Source organism: Gossypium raimondii, chromosome 5 (genome assembly GCF_025698545.1).
Source record: "Gossypium raimondii isolate GPD5lz chromosome 5, ASM2569854v1, whole genome shotgun sequence".
Lineage (NCBI taxonomy): Eukaryota > Viridiplantae > Streptophyta > Magnoliopsida > Malvales > Malvaceae > Gossypium > Gossypium raimondii.
The window spans coordinates 11274982-11297103 of NC_068569.1; the positions used below are offsets into that span (position 1 = coordinate 11274982).

General features: G+C 35.1%; 4 protein-coding genes across 4 annotated transcripts; all 4 read right to left on the reverse strand.

The window, feature by feature from the left end:
• Nucleotides 1-213: 213 nt before the first annotated feature.
• LOC105769290 (uncharacterized) lies at nucleotides 214-2527 on the reverse strand. Its single transcript, XM_012589818.2, has 3 exons — nucleotides 847-2527; nucleotides 609-698; nucleotides 214-506 (listed from the first exon to the last, which is right to left on the reverse strand). Exons 1-3 carry the CDS (start codon nucleotides 1402-1404, stop codon nucleotides 444-446), a joined length of 711 nt encoding a protein of 236 aa, XP_012445272.1. The 5' UTR covers nucleotides 1405-2527; the 3' UTR covers nucleotides 214-443.
• A 1-nt stretch (nucleotide 2528) lies between these two features.
• Nucleotides 2529-5064, reverse strand: LOC105769289 (ethylene-responsive transcription factor RAP2-12). The gene is made up of 2 exons (XM_012589816.2): nucleotides 4654-5064; nucleotides 2529-3575 (listed from the first exon to the last, which is right to left on the reverse strand). The coding sequence occupies exons 1-2, from the start codon at nucleotides 4937-4939 to the stop codon at nucleotides 2725-2727; spliced, it is 1137 nt and encodes a 378-aa protein (XP_012445270.1). The 5' UTR covers nucleotides 4940-5064; the 3' UTR covers nucleotides 2529-2724.
• Nucleotides 5065-15096: 10032 nt separating this feature from the next.
• On the reverse strand, nucleotides 15097-18120 carry LOC105769226 (subtilisin-like protease SBT1.5). Its single transcript, XM_012589711.2, has one exon. It carries the CDS (start codon nucleotides 17867-17869, stop codon nucleotides 15551-15553), a length of 2319 nt encoding a protein of 772 aa, XP_012445165.1. The 5' UTR covers nucleotides 17870-18120; the 3' UTR covers nucleotides 15097-15550.
• Nucleotides 18121-19668: 1548 nt separating this feature from the next.
• Nucleotides 19669-20444, reverse strand: LOC128040981 (uncharacterized). The gene is made up of 2 exons (XM_052630192.1): nucleotides 20268-20444; nucleotides 19669-20172 (listed from the first exon to the last, which is right to left on the reverse strand). Exons 1-2 carry the CDS (start codon nucleotides 20442-20444, stop codon nucleotides 19669-19671), a joined length of 681 nt encoding a protein of 226 aa, XP_052486152.1.
• Nucleotides 20445-22122: the final 1678 nt, after the last annotated feature.

Genomic DNA, 22122 nt, shown 5'->3' on the forward strand with positions numbered 1-22122 from the left:
GTTATATGTTTTGGTATCTGAAATTAAGAGTACTAACTTTTTAATGTTTAATTCAAGTTTTATAATTATTTTAATAAAATTCATAATTAACTAATAATATTAGCAATTAAATTTTATAAAATCAACATTAAAACTCAATTAAATCACATCCATGGAGTTATATTTGATAAATTAAATATAAAATTAAACAAATTTACCATTAACACTAAATTTATTCTAAATTAATTGTGTGCGAAATCATGCGATCTTAATTATACAAACCTCCTTAAAATTAATGCCAAACTCTTTAAATGACTTTCAACACAACTTTTTATTCCTTCATTCTGCCCAACATCGTTCTTGGCTTAATATAATATTATACACATCCTCATATTGTCTAAAGCTTCTATACATTCAGGGGGAAAAAAAAGAAACTTCCTTATCAAGTAAACTGCCGATTTCTTTTATACATAGATAGCCAAAGCACATTTCTTGAGAAAGGAGTTGGAATCATTTGAAAAAGGTGCCTGCAAAGTCGAGAATTTTGTTTTACAAAATAGCATCCAAGAGAGCTTGTGGTTAATGAAGGGAAACTGGGTAATTAATTTTATATCTGAAGCAACACTTACAAGTAGATCTTTAGGTGGTTTCTTGATGTAAGCTTCGTTTAAGAAGGCCAATTCCTTATACTCGAAACTTATGTCACAATCCAAGGCCACCTGTAACATGATAATGCATAATCACTACGTCAGAAAAAAAAGATTTAGGGTTCGCAAATTTAAGTTTCATCTCATTTGAATGACTTGAGAAACAAGAAATTCATAAGGTAAAATGATCATCCAAGGTGAAAGATTTACAAGTACAAACCTTGATCTTTGGCAGGGTTGTCTGTGTAAAATGGAGGTTCACTCTAATGTCACCTGATAGTTTCATTGGAACAATGTTGTGCCCCTGCTGGTCTTGCAACCAAGCCCCGCCCAGAATTTGGGTAACATTCACACAAGGAATCAAAACCCTTGCTGTCAAACTGACATTGTTACTATGAGCGGGTTGAAAGAACCCGGGAACTCGGATAACCGCCATCGGAAGTCCTTCCGAGTAGAGTTGAAGCCTTGAAGGGCTGTATCTGAGGCCAATTTTGTTAGGATTGCTAGCATTTAGAACCATGGATGCAACAGCCGAGACAAACAGGGTTGTGTTGGAATAAACGTTCAACTGGTACGCATCTAATCTTACAGTTTGGATCGAAAACACCGGCTTTTGAGGCTTCAAAACGAATACGACAAGCAATCCACCCAAACCTACGGTGGAAACTATGATTAGAAGATATACGGAGAGAAAGAAACAGCAGCTTCTGAGAAAACGCTCTTGTTTCAATGGTTGGCGGAAATGTAAACAACCTGAATGGTTCATTGGTGCATGCATGATAAGCCTGCATTTTTGGACTATGTTAAACTAATGGAACAGTTTAAGTGGTGATTTAACCTTTAGTTTATTGTTGCTGCTTGGAGATTAAGAAGGAATTTGATGTTTTCCTTTTAACTATAGCATTCTATTATTCCTTTCTTAATGGGATCCCAAAGCCTCGAATAGATTTCAGAGGTAGATTGAATGCAAAGAAATGACTCAAAAATAAAAATTCAGACTTAAGTATATCCTTTTATTGAAGTTTCCCTCCCGCATGAACTTAATAATTAGACATGTTGATTCCGTACAGCCTCCATTGTTGAAGTCTAGGGAGCTGAAATGTAATGACTAAACAATATCCCCATAGGCACTTGAACTAGGCCACGTTTTTTTGTTTGTTTGTTTGTTTAGTGGGTATTGATTGGTATGGGCAAAAAGGGCCGGGGATGCTGGTGCGTGGTGGTGGTGTGCTACTGGGCTGCTTCTGCAGCCATTGTTATGGAAAATCACGAGACATCTTACAAGCTTACTTTCATTCTTGTCCTTTTTCACCATGTCCTTCACAAAGTATTCCTGCTATGCAGGCAGGGAAGTGGGGGCTCATCTTCCTAGGGTTGCCACCCCCTATAAACCCATGATACTGGGACCCAGCTCACCAGCAAAGCTGACCTCACAATGATAGCTAAATTAAATAAACAAAATTTATAGCTAAATCCCTTGACCTTCAGCTACCCAACAAAATCCCATGACAGATTATTGACCCTATCGTGTCGACACGTTCCATGTAGAGAATAAACTGGCTATGCTCCCCACATGCAAGAGAGATAGAAAGAGCCGAAGATTGAATAATTTCCCCCTTTTTGCCCAATTTTTCCTGCTTCACGTGGCTATTCTACACGAAATTTCTTACTACTAGATTCCAAATTTAACAAAGCTCTAAATTTATATGCCATATTTTCGTAGTTTTTTATATACATGTACATATATGTGATGCCAAATCTACAAGGATCGATTTTAATGTACCCGAACGGGACTATGGGAGAAACAAATAGCAAGGGTTACACCTTCATCTGCTTTCAGTCTTTCATCCTAAATCACACATGGTCACTGATAGTCACTCAAAATTTAAAGTCTATACTAAATTGGGTCAAGCATTGTATAGCTGTTTTACTCCATAGCAGATTGACCAATTCCTAAGTACAATAAACAAGAAAAAAAAAAGTAAGATATAAATTACTGAAAATTTGTCCAGAAAAATGAAAAGTTGTTAGAGATCAACACAATTGATAAAACCGGCTAACATGCCTTATTTACAAAAACTAGTAAGAGAAAATGTTCTCAGAAATGACCACCAGCCACGGCAGGGAAGTCCCCAAAGCTCCAAAGATCCGTTAGAGCTCCACCATACTGACTTGCATCTCCATTGAGTAACGCATCAAGGGTGGCATCCCAGTTGCCCTCAAGAAATGGGTACTTCATCTGATCGCCCAAAGCCAGTAGCTCATCAGACAAACTCTCTGCTGAATTGTCCTCAATAGGCATAACATTCTCAGAGCTTGGTTTCAGCTTCTTCTTAGGGTTTGCATCCACCAGAAAATCATCACCCTCCATAGTAGCTTCAAGAGCAGATGATATTTCCGGAGTCTTTGCACCATGTTCTCCCCAGCCGAAGTCAGAACAGTCGAAGGAAGTACTTCCCTGGTCTGAGCTGAAATACAAGGGGGTATTGTCAGATTGGCCAAAGGGTTTCAATCCAACATCAACAGCAGCAGGAACAGTGTCCACATAAGCAAATGGATCCATTGGTGCCTTCTCTTCAACGAAACCCATGGTATCATAAAAGACCTGCTCTGGTTTGTTCAAGCAATTGAAATTCTGGTTGATATTTGGTTCAACAGGGCTCAAATTTGACATGGGAAGTGGTTTCTCATCATTTGTCTTAATCACACGTTTTGGAGAGGTGCGTGGCATCTCATCAGGGAAGTTCACCTTTGCTTTCTTACCCCGAATTCTTCGTGCCTCAGAATCATAAGCTCTTGCAGCTTCTTCAGCAGTATTGAAAGTTCCTAGCCAGACCCTAACCCCTTTCCTCGGGTCTCGGATCTCAGCAGCCCATTTACCCCATGGACGCTGTCGAATTCCTCGATATTGGCTCTTCCTCTTTCTTTTTGCAGACTTCTCAGCTTGAGCTTTGAATTCCACAGATTTTACAGAGTTAGAAACTTCACAATTGAAAACAAAAAGTTTCAAGACTAATACACACATGCATGAACCTTATAATACATGTTATGGTTGATGAAAACAATAAATCATAAGAAAACTTCCACCAGGCAACAAAACATAGGAACTTCAAGAGTAAGGACATCATGAGAAAAATATTTTTGAAATTATGATCCACAAAACTATTACTTGAGGTTTGAAACTCAATTTCCTACAAATTTTAGGCACAAAAAAATGACTTCAAACGCCAAAAGACAAAAGGGAAGTAGATATCTAAGAACCATACAGATCGGTCAGACTAAAACAATAAGAAAGAAGCACAGTTTAAATTCCATTTTTAATATAAATTAGAAGTTAATTTCAGTAAAAGGTCCAAAAAACGACTAATGGTTGAAAAACATAAGATTACAGTTTCCTCTTTTTAACCCCTCGAGGAAAGGTAACAATAATGACCAAAAACAAACAGCACAATGAAAAACGAACTAGATTCCCAAGAACCAAAACATCCAGAATTATAAAGGGAATATCATTCTCAACAGAGAAACTTCAAACTCAGCTGGTTTGGGCTTTATGGTAAAAGACACTGTTCTTGCAGATCTTTAATTATTCAAATTTCTTTTTTGGCCTCCTTTTTTTTCAAGTTGAATAAACGTTAAGTTGCTAAGATTTATGATCCAACTACTAATAATTTTTTTCTTCCTCATGCCTTTCTGCTTACAAACAAATCTTAAACAGCAAATGAAAATAATTACTTTCTAAAGCAGATAAAACACAGAAATACAGCAGGAAAAAGGGAAAATCGCATACACATAGCCAGAGACGAAACCTACCAGCAACTGGAAAAAATCAGTAAAAAAAAAAAAAAGAGCTTTTCAAAAAAATTATAAAATTTTAAGTTTCAACTTTTTTCAAAAAATATCCTGCAACGAGTAGAATCTAGAAAAAAAATTACAACAAAGCAAAAGGACTTATTTCTTACAAAAGAATTTAAAAAAAATCAAAGGTCAAAAAAAAGAAGAAGAGATCATTATTGCTGTCATTGCTTACCATGAGAAACAGTAGAAGATGCTTTCTTTGCGGCAGAGAACGCAAAGGGCTTGGCATCAGCCAAAACATCATCAACATCATAGTCTTCGATATCGGATTTATCATCCTTGAAGTCTTGAAAGTCGGCCTCGAAGTTATCGGTGAAATCGATCGCCGGCTTCGAGTACCTATTACTGGAAGCCTTTTTCGATTGCGATTTTCTCAGATCGGGCCACAAGTAGTCAGCCGTCAGCCGACGCGACCGCACCGGAGCAATAAAATCAGAGATTATAGCACCTCCACACATGGCGGCTTGATCAGAGTGAGGGAATTGAAAGTGAGAATTATGTAAAAAGTAGAAGTAGAGGCGATTCCTTTTTTGTTTGTTTGTTTGGGTTGTTGGGGTAGTGAACTGAAATGGATGCCTTGGTTTCCAATGGTGGGCGATTTATATTTCATGCAGAGGCGTGTATGAGTTGTAACTTTACTTTTACGTCCATACTTTTTGTGAAATTTACAAATTTGAGATGAGGAAATTGTACTTTGATCCAAAAATATTAGATTGTAGTTTAATTCTTTAAAAAATTACAAATATATAAATTAATATAACAATTTAAGATTAATATATTTATTACCTCAAATATAACCTAAATTCAAACTTTATCCTATTTTTATATTTCATAAAGAAAATTATAATTTAATTTCAATCTATTCCAAAAATATTTTTTGGTTTTACCCATTATCTGCATCTCGATAACAAGAAAGCCTACGTTATATGAGTGGGAAGCTATCATGCCACTTACATGGCATACCAAGTCAGACCCACGCGGATACGTGTCCAAGCTTGGGGATAGCTGGCCACATGCCTTACCTATAACTATTGTACCCTTCACTAAACTTGAACATAATTCTGGGCATGAAATCTCTTGTGAATCTTCTTCTTTTTTACACTTTCTTTTCCTCAACAATAATAATTAGTAAAAGTGAATTTTATTTTTGATATATTATAAACTAGAAAACGGGAGTTAAGTTACTCACCAACGATGTAACCAAATAACTCTTAATTTAACATTTTTGTCTTTCGTTAAATAAAAAAATATTCTTTTTCAATATTTATAAAAACAATATTAATTTAGTTTAGAGATTTTTGTTTAACTATAACTCAAAACTTTGTATTTCCATTCGAACAAATCCTTACTCATAACTTCAATCGCCAACTTACAAGTTACAACTAACACTTCAATTATAAGCAGATTGTTTTTTCTTGGAAAGACTACATCGACAATGGGTGTTGAGCTGTTTGTCTTGTGCCACAAAATTTTACTCTCATTATTAGGTAATGCTTAATAAATTTAGACATTTATAGGTGCCAATCTTATAGCTAACAAAGTGTATGAATTCGACATTTATAAGAGCAAAGTTTTTGTTTTTTCATATCAAATTTTTATATGTAACAACAAAGTATAAAATTTTTCAACAAATCCTAAAACTTTTTTTATATTCATGGATGTTTAGATCAAAAAATATATTTTTTATCCAACGTAAATCTAGACACCAACAAATAGGGGTGTTCATTCGGTTAACCGACCGGTTAACCGACCCGAAATTACTATAACCGAATTAACCGACCTTCCAAAAATTTTAACCGTTAACGAACCGATTTTTTTAAAAAATTAACCGAACCGAAATTTTTTCGTTAATAAGGTCGATTAACGAATTAACCAAAATTATGTATTTTATTTTTGGTTAAAATTACCCAATTACCGAATTACCGAATTAACCGAATTAACGAATTAACGAATTACGAAAAATACCGAATTACCGAATTTTTTAATTTTTATTTTAAAATTTAAAAATTTATAAATTATTAAAGTAAATTGGGTTTTAGACTTTAGTAAATTGGGTTGTCTTTTAGTTTTAGTTTTATTGGATTGGGTAATTGGGTAAACTTTAGTTTTATTGGGTTGGGTAATTGAGTTTGGGTTGGGTTGGATAATTTTATTTATTAATTTTTTCGGTTAACCGAAAATTTTCGGTTAACCGACCGGTTTCGAACCGAATTAACCGTTAACCGAAAAATCATAAAAAAATTAATCGACCCCCGACCGAAAAAATTCGGTTAACGGACCAATTAACCGAATTCGGTCGGTTAACCGAATTTTTTCGGTTTTACCCGAATTATGCACACCCCTACCAACAAATATGAAAAAGAAAACTTATTTTAAAAAGTAACTTTTATATAGAAATTTATTTTAAAAATACTATATTCAAGTAAAAAAAATTCCATTTTCTGCCAGAAAAAAGAATCCTCCATTAAGGTTTTATTGGCCAGCGGAGTAAATATAAAATTAACCAACAAAAATAAAACGGCATCCCCTTTTAGGACAAGTATAGGTCCCAAATCCCATATTATATTTACTTGACAACCAAGGCAGCCCACAGATTCAGCCGTCAAATTACTACCCTCGAGGAACCAACAAATTGAAAGAAACAACTATTTGTCATTATCAATTAATTATTTAACTTAATCAACAACAGCCAAACCCACAATCAACTTTTAAGAACAAAATTTAAATAAAATAAAAAAAGAGAAATTCAGTTATTACATTGTTATTTATGATATTTAAGCTCCATTTGTTTTAATATAAAAAATGTTACGAAAAATATTCTCTGCTTTTTTTCTATGTTTATTTCATGTAAAAAGTTTTCTACTCAACGTAAAATTACATTAGTATTCCCATAAAATATCCTACCAAAAAAAAATTCGTAAGATATTTTCCAAACTGATAAGGCTCTGCTCACTGTAATACCCCCATCCCAACTCGAACATCAGGCCAAAACACCGGAATGTTACTTTCTCCATTACATTCTTCACTTATCAAATATTTTCTTATAAATTTTCATAACTTTTCAATTTAGTCTATTTTTGTCTTAAAAGTTCAATATTCACTAATTAATCATATTAAATCAATTTTCTTTCTTGTTACACTTTGATCACATAATTTATCTCAACTTCTATTATTCCATCCACATATTTTCTCAAGTTTAACAATTTAGTCCTTATCATCATAAAAATTTCATATTTTTCCACAAATTCACTTTTACAATACTTTATGCATACTTCGTCATCTCATATATAACACATTTATTAAAATTTTTAGCATAATTTCATTATTCACATATTAAATTGTTTCACACTTAAACTTTTGTACAATTTTCAATTTAGTCCCTACCGCCATGTAATTTATTTTTCATCATATAAGCACTTTAATCAAATAACTCATTATAATATCTTATTTCGCATAACAAATTTTCATGCATATCACTTCTCTTGTTTCGATTATAAATTTCACAAAGTTTACAATTTAATCTTTAACATAATGAAGATTCATTATTTACTATAATTTCACATTAACGTCACTTTGTAATCAATTCACTACTTCATTTAAACTCTTTATCATAAATCTCAAATGAATGTTTGTTTCGTTGAAAACAAATTTTATGAAATATTTTCAAGAAATCTGCAAATAATAGAAAATATTTTACATGATTCATTCAAGCATTAGAAAATATTAGTTTTTCTAGAAAAATAAGTCATTTTCAATATATATATATATATATATATAACATGTGAATAAATAAAAGAATTTAGTAATGGCTGATATTTGAACATCGGATATTTAAAACGACTGTATGAATAAACAATGGATAAAGAAAATAGAAAATTATAATATCCATAAAAGCAGATGAAGGAAAATTTTGGTGAGATCTGGTAGTCAAAGGGAGGTTGCAGTTGCAAAAACATGACTTTTCCTTTATTTATTTGGATTAATCCTCTAGTCTTAAGGAGCAGGTAAATTTCATATTTTAAAACTGCATGTGGGACTGGGAATGTGGTAATTACAAAACAATTAAAATCTGGGTTTCTACGTTTCTCACATCTAATCCTAAATATTTATATAATTAACCATTTTATTTATAAAAGCATGATTCTACAAATTGAAATGTAATTGGAGTGCATATGTTACTACTTTAATTTTAATTTTATTATTTATTGTATGTTATAAACATGACAATCTCTTTCAATTATCAAAATTTAGTTGTCTTGAGAAGCTTCTGATTTCAAAGGCTGGTGTTTACACTCTACCTATAGAATTTTCGACACCAGATTTGACTATATCAGTATTTCATTTGAATTCATGATCTGATTTTAATCATTTCGAGAATGATGTCACAAATATCATGCAATATTTTCATAGTATTTATAATTTATGGCTTGTTTTTCTTTTTTTGGACAAGAAAAGTTAAATTTAAAATAAATAATATTAAAATATTTAAACACTCGCTCTTAATTAGTGTCCGACTCAATTATATATATATATATATATATATATATATTTAAGTACTTTAATTTGTTTATATCATTTTAACTTAACTATCAATTCAATTATGAAATTATAAAAATGTCTTGAACTTAACTACTTAAGATCCAAATTAGTCATGAACTCTATTTATGCAGACACGTGTTTAAACTTTTATTATTTAACGTTTTAAATTTCTTATTTAACATAATAAAAGAAAAACCTAATGAATCAGCAACTTCGTTGGTGAAAAGGATCCAACCTTTTATCTTGCATATAATCTAAAAGAGTTTCCAAAATTTTAAAATGAAATTTCTTATGAATTGAATCATGTAATTTAAGAAAATAATAATAAATATTTGTCGTAAACAAGATAAATTTCATTAACTTTAATATCAATCTTAATAATAATGTATTCAAATAAAAGAAAATGACTAAATAATAATAAAATAATAACAACATACGGGAATCCAAAACTTAAAAGAAAAGAAAAGAATCCACTTGTTGAAGGTTCAAGCTTTGGATAAGAATTTTGGAATTTATCCGTTCAGTTCCTTTTAACAATGATCGATTTTATATTATTTTAATTAAAATATATAGTTTTGAAATATAGAAACAAAAAATTTGGATCAATTTTTTATAATCTATTATTAAAAATACAATATTTCATTTGTATTTAGATTTTTTATTTTCTATTTGTATACATATGTGATAAGATTTTTAGTATTATTTTAATAATTTATACTATTTATAAAGTCATTTATCGAGTTGATGTCACTCATCAACCGAGTCTTAACCCCGTTCGAGAAATCACGTTAATGTCCTAACCTATTGCTGCCCAGATTACAAATGGTGTCCCTCTCACATGACTTTTGGTTCCAAACTTCACTCTTCTACCCTGGAACCAACCTATGTTGCCCTCTATGCCAAAGCCACGAGGAATTGGCTTCCCAACAGTCAAAGGCATAATATGACAAAGAAGATAATTGCCCTATTGAAGAAGGTGGGAGTTGGAATCCAATTCGATGTTGGAGACTTGATCTTTACTAAGATATATCAACATGCTGAGAAGGTTTATAGTAAGCTTAGTTTCCTTATCCATCTCTCATATTTCAAATCATGTTTTTGCAAAATAACAAAATTGTTAAATCTACTAAGAAGTATAAGAAGCTACCTCCTAAGTTGAAGTTCTCATAGAAGTGATTAGAAGTAAAAATGCTCCCTTAGACCTTGGGAATGTGGAAGAGGAAGAAGCCTCTACTAAAGACACAATAGTGCTTGAAACCGTTGGCGTAAATATTGACACATTTTCTCGTTCTTCAAGCATATCAACTGTTATTGTTCAAAGGATCCTCAATTTGCTTTCTGATGTGATTGCTGCCAATGAGAGATAGATCAAAGACCTCAAAGCTCGCAACAACAAACTATTGGCCATGAAGCTAGATATTTTAGCCAGGCAATTTCAGTGATCCTTTTGCAATAATTGAACAAAAAGGGAGGAGTAATGTTGTGGTCGTATGGTGATGATGGTGGTGGTGGTGGTGGTATGATGGTTTTTTGGGCAACAATAACCACAAACTTAGGGTTTCAATTCTCGTTAATTTGGTATGATGATTCTTCTTTTGTCTGTTCAAATGTTCACTCAGTCCAATAATCTCGTACACCTACCCTTACATGTTTTGGATCACATTAACAAGTTTGTACTTAATACTTATTTTAATAATTAAAGATTGTTTTTGCCAAGGGAGAGTTACTTAGAGGGAAATATGTGATTGTGATGTTTTATTTTCCCTGTATATGTATTGTTCAAAAATTGTCAAAGGGGAAGATTGTCGACACATTTGAAGGCAAGGTTAATTATGAGGCTGTTTCTGTGGCTGAAACAGTGGCCACAACTTCAGGCAATGTTTCATTGCCAAGCTTGCCTATTATTCAAAGTTAACAGATTTTAGAAAAAAAAAAGTATTGAACTACATGTTGTGGAATTATTTGGAAAAATTAGAACCCCTAACATGAAGACCAATTGAGTTGAAATTGAAGACTTGAAAATTGATTTCTTGCGGATTAAGTTAAGTCACTTGCTGAACTAGTAAAATCACTTTTTATAGTTGAAAACATTGGATCACATCAGGACTCTTATGAAAATATTATCTTATGCTGATTTTAGCTTTACTTTATAGAAAATTGATTAGATTATAACTCTTTTGTAAGTAAAACTTTAGTAGTATATAAACTTAAGTTTTGTTTAGGTTGATGTGAATATAGAGAGTAACCAAGAGACCTAAAATTTGAGAGAGCACAAATTTATTCAAGTTAGGAACGCATATGTGCGTATTGTTTTTGTAAGCAACCAAGAGTCTCTTGAGTTGCAAAACTAAGCTTTCGAGGGGGAAGCTTAGTGGGAGATTGGTCTAGTCTTTATACAATGGTGAAGTCGCTAAGTTTAGACCGTGTTAAAACTTAAATAATTGATTATACTAAGAGAAAGATAGTGAATCATTGTTCTGGGTAAGGCCCTGCAAATGTAAATTGAGGTTAAATTGCATAAGGAATCTCAGTGTTCATCTTTATCTTTTACACACTTTTGATTTTGTGATTGAAACTGTGGTCACAGTTTCAAGCATTATTTTAGCCCATAGTTTCTATTTTGCAAAATAAGCACCCTCATTTCTATATCAACCAATTAAATTCTACAAAAAAAAAAAAACAAAATCTTTTCATCATACGGCAGTTGTAATTCAATATTTGTTATCATCCGACCCGATTATATATTATCCGTAATCAACATCTTATTTTTCTTATCCTTATTGCTAATTGATATTATTTTCTCAACAAAACAATATTTTCCTTCTTCATGTCGAAAGAAAGAGTTCAGCCACTGAACACAAGTTGTTTCAATTCTTTATTATTAATTAACAGACTAGTCATAATGAGGAGTGACCTTTCAAAAGGCTTAATAGCCATGAAGTCTTCCTCTTCGTTGATCTACCACGGGTAGATTATCCTTTCAAGTAACTTAATCCAATTAACAACCTTAATTAAAAAGTTGAAAGGAATAGTTTGAGCAAAGCTTGTTACCTAATGCTTCACTTTAACAAAAGAAGTATTGTTAATATTGGTTAAAGAAAAAAGTACATAACCAATACGTGACCCATATTTTATTCTTGATTAATGATACAATGAATTAAAACCCAAGTTGCAGCAAAGAAATGACCAATCGACAGCTAAAGAAATGACTTCATCAATTTGTTTTTTAGTGTTTTAGGTAGGACCAGACCAGGGTGGGTTATCGCTTTTGGAGCTGTCTCTTGGCATGACGACATGATTAGTATTCCCTTTGATCTTATCTAACATCTGGATGGATAAGACTGCTGAATCTTCTTCACATGTCAAACTACGGGTTTTAGTTTATTTCTTCAAGTTTTCGTTCCCATTGTTGCTTCCATAAATATGAATTTTATTAAATGAGTGCACTCTAAATATTTTTAAGCTTTTGATTCAGTTTAGTATCAACCAATTAACCGACACAAATTCAGAGCTCAAAACTATTTTTTCTATAAATTATTAATTATAGAGTATTTGTGTTGTTTAATGTATCCCATTTTTCTTATAGAAGATTAAATAGTTTCAAACACAACTTTTAAAACTAGTATTCATTTAAATTTAAAATTATATATTTTACAAACTTTTTCGACAATATAGTTTAATTATAAATAATCACTCAACTATTAAAACTTTTATTTTAGACACTTAAAATAAAATTTTATAATTTAAACACACATTATATAATTTAATTATTTTGATCACTTTTATTAAAATCACAAATGGTAAATTGACGTGACTATTAAAGAAAATCGGTGTAGTAACAAATTTAGTTCTAAACTTTTACATATTATATCAATTTAATCGTAATTTTAAAAATTAATTTTAAAATTTAATCCTAATTCTAAAACTTCAAATATATATATAAAATAAATAAATATTAATATTAAATAAAAAAAAGTTGCCATGCGTTGCTAAATATATACCCGCTTGACTGATTAAACCAAGCTCTAGAATTTGCATTCAACTTGTTTTCTTCAAACTCTTTTACAGTAATTGGGCAAAAGGATCGGCCGTCAGGCGGCTTTGCAACACCAAAGTATTGATATATACGAGGAAAATATCTACTTAAACAGACAAAAATGCATGGTATGATGCAACTTTCGTTGCTGTTTTCAAAGCGATTTCCCCAAGTCCAATTGATGAGAAGCGGAAAACTACACCATTCCAAGCCTTTTCACTGATGTTTATTTGATAAATTTGAATTTATATTTATTGGATGCATTTTTTAATAAAAGGCTTAAATCATAAATTAGACTTTTTTCTTCTTTTTTGGGTTAAAATTACGATATTTATTGTCAATCTATTTTTTTTTGTCACAAGTAGCACTTAAACTAATTTTTTCAAGTTGATACATTTGTTAGTTCAATTGTTAATCAGACCGTTAAATCTATTTTAAAAATGTTTTAACTCACAAATTAGTACCTAGATTATATTTTTTTTTCCCAAGTTGGTACTTTAATTATTCTTCCATTATTCATTTTTCATCAAAATGTTATATCGTTGAGAAAAATTCTTGCCTAACTGATTGACTTGCGAACTAGTGTAGACTGATTGAACCAAACTTAAAAAATCAGTTGAACCGATTTTTCTATTTTTTTTAAATATTTATTTTTATTTTTATGAATTTTTATATAATTTATTTGATTAAATTGAGTGAATAGATCAAGTCAGGAATTGGTGGCCTGACTGGTTTGACCATCAGTCTAGTTTTGAAGAAAGAAAAAAAGAATATATCTAAGAGAAAATAATATTTTTTGTCTTGTTTGCTACATGTCAATTTTTATTTGATTATTTTTTTTAAAAAAAGTCTTATAAGTAACAATCGATTGAATTAATAAAAGTATCAATTTGGAAAAAAATATAATTTAGGTACCAATTATGATAAAAAGATTTAGGTACCAAAATAAGAAAAAATATATAATTTAAATATCAGTTTATTGGTTAATCTTTTTTAAAAGGAATAGATTTAATTAACGAAAATACCGACTTAAAGAAAAAAAAAAGTAATCTAGGTATCATTTGAAAAAGAATAGATATGAAGATTAGAAAAATAGCCAATCGCTTGGATTTGGCCCAATTTAGATGTAAAGTGATATGGTGGATTCAATTATTTACGTTCCAAGAGGCATTCAATCATTGGGATATTGGAGCAATGTAGGCTCTGCATGGGCTTGGTTTTACATTAAGCAGCCTACTTTATAACTATAATGCTAAGTCTGGTTCAAAATCTTCCCCATCCATTGTTATTGTGAAAATGGAATTGAAGGGTGAAAACTCAGACATCACGATTACAGATTATGATTTTTATAAAATTTAAATTTCTAAATTAACGGATGTGAGTGTGGACCTTGTTTTGTACTTGTTGACTGTTTCATGCATCCGGTCATGGTTATACCTCCACCATCTAAGCTGATCGGTTTCTATTTTGATAGGTCTCACCATTCATTAGTGTATTTGAGTTGCATCAGTGTAATTTTTTCATTTTAATGGTATATAGAATTATGATGTTTCTAAAAGCCCGATTGCGTTAAGAACATCCTCTGAACTATGTGAGCTTTTAGAAAGGCAGCCTAATAGATCGTGCAGCCAATTTAACACCATGGATTTTGACAAATTCAACAACACACCTTATTACTTTGTTTAAAGAAGAAGAAGAAACACTCTTCCCCAAGTAATTGGTTTTGATCTTCCTATATTTGGCAAATACACTTGCTTGTTTCCACATTTTTGGTTTGCTCCATGCGTGCCACTAATGCATAACATTTAAAACAGAAAATTTCCCAAATAGTTCAACTGCAATGCTTTCTAATTTCAATTGATAATGATTGAAATATGATGAGCAGCTAAAGGCGGTGTCAGTTTGAGAAGGATGTTTCGTTTTTGCTCATCATCTTCTTTGGTTTCAAATTACACCCCCACCAATACCTGCAGACAAACCTATATGCTCAAAACCACCCACATGATTTTTGTCTTAACCATTGTCATTGTTATGATGGCCTTTCTGTAGAGCGGTTAAAATTTACATGCATTATATTACTTTTGACCGGCAACAGTACATGACAATTACCTACCTAGACACACCTTCCCCCACTTCCCACGTGCATTCACCAACGTAAGCAATACACAAATTTACATCAAACTAAAAAACTGAATTGAGTCCCAAATATGAAAAAAGAAGGAAACTTCTTTCATACACTATCCTCGGCATCTTCTCAAGACACGATTTCTACAAAACATTCTTTCTTCTGGATCGACAATAAAGATATATATATATATATATATATATATATATATTAGACCTGCACCGTCCAGTAGACTGTGCAGATTATAACTTCTCCTTTGCATTACATGCAAGCACCACCCGTTTTGTGATAAGGCAAAAGACAGCAGTCTCATTACATATTTATATAGAGAGAGTTCTATAGAAGGAAAACGGCAGCACAATCTCATTACTATAGAGGTTGCTGCATTGTCACGACTATGGGACTAGTGACATTGTGCTTCCCATCAGACCACACAATTGAACCGCTTTTCATGTTAGTGCTTCCAGGAGCGAGCTTCACTGCCGTGGCCTCCACTCTTACAAGGAAATTCAATTTCTGGCCTCCCCTCCTAAAAACAAGTTGCTTTGGTTCTACCGTCACCAGTGTGCCACTAGGTGGCCTAACTGTAACTTTGTACACTGAATTTGGGTCCCCAACATTAGTCACTTGCCTAATGAAATGTGTCGACATCGTGTGCTTGCCATATTGTTGGAAAACAGCAGAAAATGATGGGTAATTAAGATTCCCAACATGGCCAGCTCTTTTTGCCCCACTGCAATCTGCATTCCTCCTGGTGATCACTTGAATGTTGTTAATCGTATAGTTTGAATTGCACAAGAAGTCCACGTAATTCATCGGAGTTACATCGTAAACCAGACCAGGATTCATAGCCTTTGTGGGGTGAACATGACCTGATCCAAAATCCAAAACTGTTGAAGTATTCCCGTTGGATTCATCAACCATAGTTTCCCCACGGTTATCAACTGTGTAAGCAGTGGTCATGAGGGCAGACTTAATGGCTGCAGGGCTCCAATCAGGATGAGCTGCCTTCAACAAAGCAGCCAATCCTGAAACATGAGGGCAAGCCATTGAAGTGCCTGAAAGAATATTAAACTCTGTCCTTCGGTTATCTGATGGAATCCCAGCAGGACCAACTTTATCAGGCCAGGCAGCAAGGATGTTCAATCCAGGAGCAATCACATCAGGCTTTAAAATTTCTGGGGTCTCGGGATTAGGCCCTCGAGCTGAAAATGAGGCCACAACAGGAGCTGGCCTCACACCTAACCGAGTCCCTTTAAAGAGAATAGTGGCAGTGGCTGATGATTTGGACTTCGATGCGGAATCAATGTATTGTCTAATCTCATCTGCATTTGATGCACCAACAGCAGTAGCTGGCAACACATGGCAATCGACAACTAGGCCTTCACCGTCGAAAACCCCATTAGCCAAAATCATTCCAACCCCTCCAGCTTTCTTTACAACTTCCCCTTTGGCAGCCCTGGAATTAATCCCTCTATCACACAAAACGATTTTGCCTTTCACAAAGTCGGGATCCAAAGAACCTTCCAAACACAAAGAAGAAGAATACCCACCACCACCACCGGATCCGGCATAAACCAACGGGTACATCCGACCCGGAGACAAGCCCCGCCCATTGTAAACCCCGGCTCCAGTCACAACTTTCCCATTTCCAAGCTTAACATCAGCAGGAAAATCCCGATCAATCGTCCCAGCACCAACGGTAGCCACCCATGGAGCCACATTGGTAACAGTCAGTCCACCAGGACCTCCATTGCCAGCAGAGGCCGACACAAAAATCCCTTTCTCAGCAGCACCGTAAGCACCAATCGCAATGGCGTCAAGATAATAAGGCACCACAGCACCACCAACACTCAACGAAATCACATCAACGCCATCAGCCACGGCGGAATCAAAGGCGGCGAGAATATCAGAGTCATAACAACCAGCATTCCAGCATACTTTGTAAGCTGCAAGCCTTGCCTTAGGTGCCATCCCTGCAGCCACTCCTTTAGCATAACCTAATGTAGAAGCTGGAAACACATACCTTCCAGCGGCAATGGAAGCAGTGTGGGTCCCGTGGCCGTCCGAGTCTCGTGGGGAACGAAACTCCGAGGTCTCATTCATTTTGCCGTTACTTGCTTCGTAACCACTGCAAAAATACCTTGCTCCAATAAGCTTTTTATTACAAGAATTGGAGCCGAAATCATTTGTCGTAACACATTGGCCTTTCCATTTAGAATTAATAGGACCCAAGTTACGGTCGTTGAAGCTTTGACGCTCGGGCCAAATACCCGTGTCGATGACTCCGATAACAAGATCCGACCCAAAGTCGGATTCTTTCAAAAGGCCAGCACTGTCGGTGGTTTTGAGACCTAAGAAGAGAGGAGAACGCGTGGTTTGCAAGTGCCGGACTTGTTCGGGTATGACGGCGATGAAATGGGGAAGCGTTTGAAGCTTGAGGGCTTCAGTCGGCGAAAGCTTAGCCGAGAAACCGTGGAAAACGCTGTCGTAGACGTGAAGAAGTTGGATAGGAGTTGATGGGGAGAGAACAGAGGAAAGTGAAGATTCATACCAGTGCTTGTGAGTGGTGAAAACGGAAGGCTTGGCTTCGTTTTGGACTCTAACGATGAAAGTTTTCTGATCCACTCTGGAAGCTGAAGAAGCTAAAGAGAGAAGCGAAAGGAAAAAGAAAAGAAAGAACCCCATTTGGTGGGCGAAAGGTTGGAGCTTTGAGACCGTCCGTTAATGGAGAAGTGGGGAGAGTGAGGGAGGACCAAAAACTTACATAAAAAGGAGAGAGATTTGAACTGTGTGGCCGTTACTATGCAGAGTCCAGTAGGGCAAGCAGTGAGTAGAAGGAGAAACAGTAATGGAGGTGGGGTTTGGCTTTGCTGTGCTGTGGTGCTATGGTTGTTTTGTCGGTAAACTTCGACATTCCAATGTCCTTACTACAAAAACAATGACAAATCTTCGTAATGCCATAGACGTTTTGAGATAAATCCGACAAAATTTTATTGATTTCTTGCCAAGAAAAATAAATTAATTTCATTATTTTCTATCACTATATTTTATTCAAATTCTTATTAAATAAGTCTAATTGGTTGTATTTTCTGAAAAAGAAATTAAAATCAGATACAAATAAAAATGCAATTAATAATGTTGCATTGTATTAAGATTTAAGAATGACCCGCATTTTACATGTCATCATATACTATGTTAACGTGACTTCACAGTCCCCTTATATTTCACCCACCTTGCTTGCTTGGTATTACTTAACTTTCAATATAAAATATTCAAATTTTCTTCATAATTTTTATTTAGTAACGAAAACACAAGTTTGGTCCGTGACACTAGGTAGGTAAACTAATATATAATGTTAATTAATACCATTTCTAAAACCCTTTTTCTTTTTTTCTTCACTTTTGTTTTTCCCAACCGCGGTCTTAGTCCCCGTTACCTATTACTCGTCTTTTTCTTCCACCAATTCTTTCTTTCTTTCTTTTTTTCATTCACTTCATGTGATTTTTCTCTTTTCGTTTTACAATTCTATTTTGTAGATATATTTACTGTCTTCACAAATTGTAATAGATAAATGATGATGTCTGTCATCATTGATTACCAATAATTTCTCTTGGAAAGCTCTCCGTCCATCTCATAATATGTTTCTGTTTTAAGAATATTTTAGAATAATAAATGATTTCATAAGTCAGTTTTGACTCATGTTTTCTTAAATTTTATATTTTTAAAATTTTTCATTGTTTAATAAATATTTATTTTTAGAAGCTTTTGTCTGCTCATGTAGCACGTTTCTTAATCTTGCTTATGCATGTAGTCTTCTTTTTACAAATGATTTTAGGATGGTTTTGTCGTTGTCCTTTCCAGTTTAGTAGATGCTCGGTTCTTTTGCTGTTTCTTTCCACCATCTTGAACCATTTGAGGTTGATTTTCTTATCGTATTAAATGCTTGCAATCACTCTAAATATATCGTGCTTGAGTTGTGACAAAACCAATTATCAACGTGTTATAATATTCATTTAATTTTGAGACTGAAGCAACTGTCACGGACTTAGAGCTTTCCCACGCGATCCGTGCGGCCTTAGGCAGATTCTCTGCTTAAAACGCCTAAGTCAGCCTAACTTGCAAAGAAAAAGGATTCAACAGCAAAAACGCCCAAGTCAACTTAACTCACAACAATAAAGGATTCAATAGAATTCCCTTAAGATTTTCGCTAAGAACAGCAGAAGAATGAAGTAAGAACGAGCCTTGAAAGATGAACAAAAGCAAGAACACTTGAGAGAAAAGTTTGAGGGAATACTCTCAAAATTCTTATTAATAACTGAGTGAGTTGCAATGAGTAAAGAGGTCTCTATTTATAGTTGAGCCTCAAAGTACATCAAAGGCTATAATTAAAAGCTGTATACAATTAGAACTCTAAGACATAATTAGAAGCTGTATACAATTAGAACTCTAAGATTAAATAATCATATCTTCTTGGGTCTCTTCCCTTATTTATCAGACTCTTGGGATGGGCTTTTAATCTCTTCAGGCAACGGGCCAGTTTGGTTGGGCCAAATGACCTCCTTCAAATACGATGGATCGCACAAGTTCGTCATGGTTGCGTGTTCCCATGCGCAACCCATGACATTCTCCCCCACTTGTTCTAGCGACGCCCTCATCGCATCTTCTTTGTGGAACTGGTCAATCTTCTCTTGGAACTGCCATAATGCCTCGGCAAGTTCCCAACTTGCTTCACTATCAGGAAGTCCCTTCCATCGAACTAAGTACTCATGCCGTGGTCGGTGGTACTTTTGTCTAATTATCCGATCCGCCTCAATGTTTTCAACTTTACGATCGTACGACACCTTTACCCCCATCGGTGCTCGTTCAGACTTGCCTCGATTTGGATCCTCTTGATCTCCATGAAACGGCTTAAGCATGCTTACATGGAAGACTGAGTGTACTTTAAGTTTTGGTGGCAACTCCAGCTTGTAGGCCACCTTGCCCACTCTCTTCACAATTTTAAACTACTTCATACCTTCGCACAAGACCCTTATGCAAGCCAAGATATCGTAAAATCAAGTGTAGTTTAGCAAGGATGAGTCACCCACTTGAAATTGTACATCCTTCTGGTTCGATCGGCCCACTTCTTGCTACGCTTACTTGCCTTATGTAAACAAGCTCTAGCCAAGTCATTCTTCTCTTGCCAATCTTTTGCGAATCGATAGGTCACGGATTTGGTCTCAGATCTTTGGTCACAACAACGTTGGGTGTGAGTGGTCATTGACCCGTCACTATTTCAAATGGACTTTGATTCGTGGCCCCACTTTGTCGCAAGTTGTATGAAAATTGGGCCACATCCAGAACTTTGGCCAATCCTTTGTGTGGCACTCACATAGTGTCAAGATACGTCTCCAACAAAGCATTTACTCGTTCGGTTTGCCCATCGGTTTGTGGATGCATGCTTGTGGAGAAGTTCAAATCGAGCCCATTGACTTGAACAACTCGTCTGTAACCGCCATGAATCGCCCATCTCGATCGCTGATAATAGACAGTGGCACTCCCCAATATTTCACCACGTGTCTAAGGAACAACCGAGCTGCCTCCTCAGCAGGGCACTCTTTGGTCGCCGGAATAAAAGTCGCATACTTTGAAAACTTGTCCACCACAACAAGAATACTAGCAAACCCGTCAGACTTAGGCAAACCAACAATAAAATCCATGGATAAACTCTCCCATGGCCTTTCTGGAACTGGCAGGGGTTGAAGCAAGCCGGCTGGAGTCTTTAACTCAACCTTGTCTTGTTGGCACACTAGACAAGTTTTCACATAGGATTCTACATCAGCACCCATATGAGGCCAGTAATAACGATCCTCCAAAAGGGCCAAAGTGCGATGCATCCCTGGATGGCCTGCCCATTTCGAGTCATGACACTCCTTCATTACTTCCTTACGGAGTTTCCCATAATAGGGCACATAGAGGCGGTGTCCATGAGTGTATAATAGCTCCCCATCAAGCCAAAATCTTCTCGTTTTTCCCTCCTTGGCAAGCTCACTCAAATTTTTGGCCGTGGGATCATGGGACAATTCCTCTCGAATGCGTTCCAGCAAAGAACCCTCAGGTTGACTAATTGCTGCAAATTCCATCTTGCGACTGAGTGCATCAGCCACAATGTTGGCACTTCCTGGTTTATATTCCATTGTAAAATCAAACTCCGCTAGTAAAACCTGCCAACGAGCCTGCTTGGGAGACAACTTTTTCTGAGTTAGGAAATAACTGTTGGCAACATTATCGGTAAGGACCACAAACCTGAAACCCAATAGATAGTGCCTCCATGTGCGCAAGCAGTGTACTACCGCAGTCATCTCTTTCTCTTGGACCGTATATCTACGCTCCGTCTCATTAAGCTTTCGACTCTCGAAAGCAATTGGGGTGCCCATCTTGCATCAATACTCCCCCAATAGCATAATTTGATGCATCTGTGCGTACTTCATAAGGCTTTGCAAAATCTGGCAAGGCAAGTACAGGTTCCCTCGTCATTTCTTGCTTCAATTGATTGAATGCCTTCTCACATTCCGGATTCCAATCCCATACGTTCCCTTTTTTCAACAGGTCTGTCAAGGGAGTGGCAATTCTGGAGTAGCCTTCGACGAAGCGTCGATAGTAATTTGCCAACCCAAGGAAAGATCTCAGCTCCGTTACCTTGGCTGGAGGCTCCCACTCTGAAATGGCTCGAACCTAGCTCTTGTCCATTCGGATCTTACCACTTCCTACAATGTGGCCTAGGAATGACACCTCTTGTTGGGCAAATGAGCATTTCTCCTCCTTGACGAACAGCTTATTTTCCCTCAAAGTCTGGAACACCTCCCTCAAGTGTTTTATGTGCTCTTCGAGCGACTTGCTATACACCACAATATCGTCAAGGTAAACAACCACAAAACGATCAAGAAAGGGTTGAAGTA